General features: G+C 59.5%; 1 protein-coding gene across 1 annotated transcript in view; it reads right to left on the reverse strand.

Annotated features, from left to right (window-relative positions):
* Positions 1 to 6: 6 nt before the first annotated feature.
* taf6l (TAF6-like RNA polymerase II, p300/CBP-associated factor (PCAF)-associated factor) overlaps positions 7 to 7,500 on the reverse strand; it is a gene marked incomplete at its 5' end in the record, with an annotated part of 12,447 nt that continues 4,953 nt past the window's right edge. Inside the window, 3 exons of the mRNA XM_070872886.1 lie at positions 7 to 1,642; positions 5,896 to 6,024; positions 7,071 to 7,203. Coding sequence (XP_070728987.1) covers positions 821 to 1,642; positions 5,896 to 6,024; positions 7,071 to 7,203 — 1,084 coding nt within the window. The remainder of the gene's footprint in view (positions 1,643 to 5,895; positions 6,025 to 7,070; positions 7,204 to 7,500) is intronic.

The raw sequence follows: 7,500 nt of genomic DNA on the forward strand, positions 1-7,500 counted from the left end.
GGGGGAGAGGGTGGGGAGGGAGGGGAGGGAGGGGGGGGGAGAGGGTGGGGAGGTAGGGAGGGGAGGGAGGGGGGGAGAGGGTGGGGAGGGAGGGGGGGAGAGAGGGGGAGATGGGAGGGAGGAGGGAGGGAAGCAGAGAGACGAGAGGGTAAGTACGCCGGTGGGGGAACTCCTCCTGCCGCTTCCCTCAGACACAGGCGATACTTTCCCTCAGGACCTCTGTATCCAGGGCCGTTCCCGAATCCCCCGGGACGGTTTGAGGTTCAGGGAGAGGCCAGGGGTCCCGGGGGAGGTCGGGGGGTCCATTGGCCGCTGTGTCTCAATGTGCCGAGTTTTACAATCACGCCGCTGCTTTTGGGGGCGACTGTTTGCCGGGACCCCCCCCCCCGGAGTATCCTGGCCCCCCAGGGTATGGACCCCGGTTAAAGGGGCAGGTACAGGGAGTACTCGGCCCCCCCAGTGTGGACCCCGGTTAAAGGGGCAGGTACAGGGAGTACTTGGCCCCCCCAGTGCGGACCCCGGTTAAAGGGGAAGGTACAGGGAGTACTCGGCCCCCCCGGTGCGGACCCCGGTGCGGACCCCGGTTAAAGGGGCAGGTACAGGGAGTACTCGGCCCCCCCGGTGCAGACCCCGGTGCGGACCCCGGTTAAAGGGGCAGGTACAGGGAGTACTCGGCCCCCCCGGTGCAGACCCCGGTGCGGACCCCGGTTAAAGGGGCAGGTACAGGGAGTACTCGGCCCCCCCAGTGCGGACCCCGGTTAAAGGGGCAGGTACAGGGAGTACTCGGCCCCCCCAGTGCGGACCCCGGTGCGGACCCCGGTTAAAGGGGCAGGTACAGGGAGTACTCGGCCCGCAGCCACTTCCTGACGGGTTTGTTGACCCGGCCGATCATGGGCAGTTTCTGGCCGTACTTGGAGGCCAGGCTGGGGCCGCGGTACGGCGGGAAGGCGGTCTGGAAGAGCCGACCCTTGACCCTGCGGCCCATTTGCCGGCCGGCGATCAGGAAGGAGGCGTGGCCAGGCCGGGCCGCCACCAGCCGCGACCTCTGGAAGGCATCCCTGACCCCCAGGGCCCCGCGGTGGTGGGCGGGGCCTCGCTCGTGGGCGGGACAAGCAGCAGACTTGGGCTTGGGGGCGGGGCTAGCCCGCTGGAGGGAGGGGCGAGCGGGCAGGGGCTCCGACACCGGGCTCCCCTCCCCCCCCGCTGGGCTGACTGCCAAGCTCATGGTCAGCTGCGGCATTTTGCGGCCGGGGTCCGGCCCGTTGACCGCCCCCCGCTGGGCCTTGGGGTCGGAGGTCAGGGCTGCCGATTGGCCGCTCAACTCTTTGCCGGCGGGGGGCACGGCTGCCGGAGGGATCCCACCGCCAGTCCCGAACCGCACGGCCAGGCTGTCCCCGAAGAAGGCGTAGAGCTCGCGGTACATCTGAGGTGGGGAGGGGGAGGGGGGCGGAGGCTGGTCCAGCCCCGGGAGCCCCCCCGCGGCCCCCCCACCGCCTGTCTGCAGCAGGTGGCTGGCGATGCCGAAGCCGAACTCGGCCGTGGGATCACGGAGCGGGCTGACCCCTGGCGAGCTGTGCCTGCTCCAACCTTCGGGTGTGGGCTCCAGCCAGGCCTTGGTCTTCAGCAACTTCTCCACCGCCACCTGGGGAGAGAGAGCAGGAATCCGGTTACCGGGGCAACACTGCCTCCTGGGGGGGGGATATACCACCACCTTGACTCAACCCAACCCAACTCGATTTGACCCAACCCAACCCAGTCCAAACCAACCCAACCCAGTCCAAACCAACCCAGTCCAAACCAACCCAACCCAACCCAGTCCAAACCAACCCAACCCAACCCAGTCCAACCCAACCCAACCCAACCCAGTCCAAACCAACCCAACCCAGTCCCAGCCCAACCCAGTCCAACCCAACCCAACCCAGTCCAAACCAACCCAACCCAGTCCAACCCAACCCAGTCCAAACCAACCCAACCCAACCCAGTCCAAACCAACCCAACCCAGTCCAAACCAACCCAACCCAACCCAGTCCAAACCAACCCAACCCAGTCCAAACCAATCCAGTCCAGCCCAACCCAGTCCAAACCAACCCAACCTAACCCAGTCTAACCCAACCCAGTCGAAGCCAATCCAGTCCAACCCAACCCAGTCCAAACCAACCCAACCCAAACCAATCCAGTCCAACCCAACCCAGTCCAACCCAACCTAACCCAGTCTAACCCAACCCAGTCCAACCCAACCCAGTCCAAACCAATCCAGTCCAACCCAACCCAGTCCAACCCAACCCAATCTAACCCAATCCAAACCAATCCAGTCCAACCCAACCCAATCCAACCCAACCCAATCCAATCCAACCCAACCCAGTCCAACCCAACCCAGTCCAAACCAACCCAACCCAATCTAACCCAATCCAAACCAATCCAGTCCAAACCAACCCAACCTAACCCAATCCAACCCAATCCAACCCAGTCCAAACCAACCCAGTCCAACCCAACCCAGTCCAAACCAACCCAACCCAATCCAAACCAATCCAGTCCAATCCAACCCAGTCCAAACCAATCCAGTCCAACCCAACCCAGTCTAAACCAACCCAACTCAATCTAACCCAGTCCAAACCAACCCAACCCAATCTAACCCAATCCAAACCAATCCAGTCCAACCCAACCCAGTCCAACCCAACCCAATCTAACCCAATCCAATCCAAACCAATCTAACCCAATCCAAACCAATCCAGTCCAACCCAACCCAGTCCAAACCAACCCAACCCAACCCAATCTAACCCAATCCAAACCAATCCAGTCCAACCCAACCCAATCCAATCCAGTCCAAACCAATCTAACCCAATCCAGTCCAACCCAACCCAGTCCAAACCAACCCAACCCAAACCAACCCAATCTAACCCAATCCAAACCAATCCAGTCCAATCCAACCCAGTCCAAACCAATCCAGTCCAACCCAACCCAGTCTAAACCAACCCAACTCAATCTAACCCAGTCCAAACCAATCCAGTCCAACCCAACCCAGTCCAAACCAACCCAGTCCAAACCAACCCAGTCCAAACCAATCCAAACCAATCCAGTCCAATCCAACCCAGTCCAAACCAATCCAGTCCAACCCAACCCAGTCTAAACCAACCCAACTCAATCTAACCCAGTCCAAACCAACCCAACCCAATCCAGTCCAACCCAACCCAGTCCAACCCAACCCAGTCTAAACCAACCCAACCCAATCTAACCCAACCCAATCTAACCCAGTCCAAACCAATCCAGTCCAACCCAACCCAATCTAACCCAGTCCAAACCAATCCAGTCCAACCCAACCCAATCCAACCCAACCCAACCCAGTCCAACCCAACCCAATCTAACCCAATCCAAACCAACCCAGTCCAACCCAATCCAGTCCAAACCAACCCAACCCAATCCAAACCAACCCAGTCCAAACCAACCCAATCCAGTCCAATCCAACCCAACCCAATCTAACCCAATCCAGTCCAACCCAACCCAGTCCAAACCAACCCAACCCAACCTAACCCAATCCAGTCCAACCCAACCCAGTCCAAACCAACCCAACCCAATCCAAACCAACCCAACTCAATCTAACCCAGTCCAAACCAACCCAACCCAATCCAAACCAATCCAGTCCAACCCAACCCAGTCTAAACCAACCCAACCCAATCTAACCCAACCCAATCTAACCCAGTCCAAACCAATCCAGTCCAACCCAACCCAATCTAACCCAGTCCAAACCAATCCAGTCCAACCCAACCCAATCCAGTCCAACCCAACCCAGTCCAACCCAACCCAACACCCACGGACTCCCACAGCTTCTCTTCCCCCCCGCCCCCCCCCCACCGCCATTGCTGAAGGCCTCTATTCCATTCTCCCAGTTTCTCCATCTCCGTGCCAAATGTTCCGGCCACCAGTTGCGTCCGACATGTCTTCCTTTTTCCTCAACCGAGGATTCCCCTCTGCCATGGTTAACATGGCCCTCGACTGTCTCCGTTCTATTTCCCGCACCTCCGCTCTCACCCCTTCCCCTCCTCCTCAGAACCACAATAGGGTTCCCCTTGTCCTCACCTTTCACCCCACCAGCCTCCACATTCAACGGATCATCCTCCGCCATTTCCACCACCTCCAGCGTGATCCCACCACCAATCACACCTTCCCCTCCCCTCCCCTCCCCTCCCAGCGTTCCGAAGGGACCGCTCCCTCTGCATACCCTGGTCCATTCCAGTCACCCCTAGCACCCCTTCCCCCTCCCACGGCACCTTCCCGTACAAGCGCAGGAGATGCAACACCTGCCCCTTTACCTCCTCCCTTCCCACTGTCCAGGGCTCCAAATACCCCTTCCAGGTGAAACAGTGATTCACTTGTACTTCTCTCAGTTCAGTATACTGTATTTGCTGTTCACGATGTGGTCTCCTCTACACTGGGGAGACCGAGCGTAGATTGGGCGACCACTTTGGTCACACGGAGGTAAATGTGACCCTGAGCTTCCGGTGGCCTGTCACTTTAATTCCCCGGCCCACTCCCACTCTGACCTCTCTGCCCTCGGCCTCCTGCACTGTTCCAATGAAGCTCAACGCAAACTCGAGGAAAAGCACCTCATCTTTCGATCAGGCTCTTTACAGCCTCCTGGTCTCAACATCGAGGTCAACAAGGTCACACCAGAACCCCGGCCCCTATTTATCCCACGGCACCTGAAGCTGATTCTGCCGTCTCCATTCACACCCTCTCTAGACGCATCTTTTGTTCCTTAACGTGTCCCGTTACCATCTCCTTCTCCCGCATCATCGTCCCTTCGTCGCTAATCTCTCCGGCTCCCGTCCAATCACAGGCCTTCCCTCCCCCCGCCCCTCTCCCTGCCCCTCCCCCTTTCCCTGCCCCTCCCCCCGCCCCTCCCCCTTTCCCTGCCCCTCCCCCTTCAACCCCCTACCCCCGCTTTCCCTGCCCCTACACTTGCTTAAAAACTTGTTACATCTCTAACTTTTCCAGTTCTGATGAAGGGTCGTTGACCTGAAACGCTAACTCTGTTTCTCGCTCCACAGATGCTGCCCGACCCGCTGAGTATTTCCAGCATTTTCTGTTTTAATTCCAGCCTGACTCCAACCTCACCCCCGACCCACATTCACCGACCCCAACTACTATTCCCCGACCCCTGACCCCCATTCCCCGACCCCCATTCCCCGACCCCTGACCCCCATTCCCGGACCCTGACCCCCATTCCCCGACCCCCATTCCCCGACCCCTGACCCCCATTCCCCGACCTCCATTCCCCGACCCCCATTCCCGGAGCCTGACCTCCATTCCCCGACCCCTGACTCCCATTCCCGGACCCTGACCCCCATTCCCCGACCCCCATTCCCGGACCTCCATTCCCCGACCCCCATTCCCGGACCTCCATTCCCCGACCCCCATTCCCGGACCCTGACCTCCATTCTCCGACCCCCATTCCCCGACCCCTGACCCCCATTCCCGGACCCTGACCCCCATTCCCCGACCCCTGACCCCCATTCCCCGACCCCTGACCCCCATTCCCGGACCCTGACCCCCATTCCCCGACCCCTGACCCCCATTCCCCGACCCCTGACCCCCATTCCCGGACTCTGACCCCCATTCCCCGACCCTCATTCCCGGAGCCTGACCTCCATTCCCCGACCCCTGACCCCCATTCCCGGACCCTGACCCCCATTCCCCGACCCCCATTCCCGGACCTCCATTCCCCGACCCCCATTCCCGGACCCTGACCTCCATTCCCCGACCCCTGACCCCCATTCCCCGACCCCTGACCCCCATTCCCCGACCCCCGACCCCCATTCCCGGACCTCCATTCCACGACCCCCATTCCCGGACCCTGACCTCCATTCCCCGACCCCCATTCCCCGACCCCTGACCTACCAGAATGGCTCCGTACACCTTGTGGCCGTCGGCCTTGACCTGTGCGTTGGACACCGAGTTATCGTCCAGCACGGCCTGGAGGTTGGGCCAGTACGTGGCGAGGTGAGGATACAGGACTCGCTCCACCGCCTGCCGACACAACGTAGCGTTAGACACGAGCATTGGCCCAGGATCCCGCTCACTGCGTTCACCGTGCGGCAACGCGACATCAGAGAGAGGCGGCGAGGGGTGGCTTACTCGGGGGTGTCACATATACCTGCCCCGCCAGCTCACGCCTGGGAAAAGTAACATACAACACACAGCAACTCACACACACAAAACACAAAGCAATGTTACTGTTGGAGGCTGATTTACTGCCCCCTACTCACTGAGTGTCCCAATCACACCGTCACACACAAAGCACCAAACACTCGGGGTTCCACCTCCCAGACACCACACCATGAGTGGGCTTTATATCAATGGGACAGTGCAGAGGGAGCTTTACTCTGTAACTAACCCTCTGTACCTGCCCTGGGAGTGTTTGATGGGACAGTGTAGAGGGAGCTTTACTCTGTATCTAACCCCGTGCTGTACCTGCCCTGGGAGTGTTTGATGGGACAGTGTAGAGGGAGCTTTACTCTGTAACTAACCCCCTGTACCTGCCCTGGGAGTGTTTGATGGGACAGTGTAGAGGGAGCTTTACTCTGTATCTAACCCCCTGTACCTGCCCTGGGAGTGTTTGATGGGACAGTGCAGAGGGAGCTTTACTCTGTATCTAACCCCCTGTACCTGCCCTGGGAGTGTTTGATGGGACAGTGTAGAGGGAGCTTTACTCTGTATCTAACCCCCTGTACCTGCCCTGGGAGTGTTTGATGGGACAGTGTAGAGGGAGCTTTACTCTGTATCTAACCCCCTGTACCTGCCCTGGGAGTGTTTGATGGGACAGTGTAGAGGGAGCTTTACTCTGTATCTAACCCCCTGTACCTGCCCTGGGAGTGTTTGATGGGACAGTGTAGAGGGAGCTTTACTCTGTATCTAACCCCCTGCTGTACCTGCCCTGAGAGGGGGTGTAGAGGATGACGGGGGGAGGGGGAGGCTGTGCGAGGATGGTGAGGGGGGGGGTTGGGGAGTGGGTGTTCGCTCTCCCCCTGCCGCCGGTCAGTGCTCAGTGCTCAGTGCCAGTGCGACGAGCTCACCTTCCAGCCGAGTGCGTGCAGTCCCACCAAGGCTCCGTAGTGTGAGCAGAGAGGTCGGACTGGATCCACCAGCACTTTCTGCAGGGTCAGCAGGATCTGGTGGTACAGCCCACTCACCAGGTCACCATGCCACCTGCCGGCAGAGAACACACCATCACCGCATCATCAAACAGCACAAGTTAAACCCACATCGAACCGCGGGTACACCACACTGGGAGTTACTGTGCACAGTTCTGGTCTCCATATCCCACACTGGGAGTTACTGTGCACAGTTCTGGTCTCCATATCCCACACTGGGAGTTACTGTGCACAGTTCTGGTCTCTATATCCCACACTGGGAGTTACTGTGCACAGTTCTGGTCTCCATATCCCACACTGGGAGTTACTGTGCACAGTTCTGGTCTCCATATCCCATACTGGGAGTTACTGT

This window comes from Pristiophorus japonicus, unplaced genomic scaffold (assembly GCF_044704955.1).
Source record: "Pristiophorus japonicus isolate sPriJap1 unplaced genomic scaffold, sPriJap1.hap1 HAP1_SCAFFOLD_3834, whole genome shotgun sequence".
Classification (NCBI taxonomy): Eukaryota; Metazoa; Chordata; class Chondrichthyes; family Pristiophoridae; genus Pristiophorus; species Pristiophorus japonicus.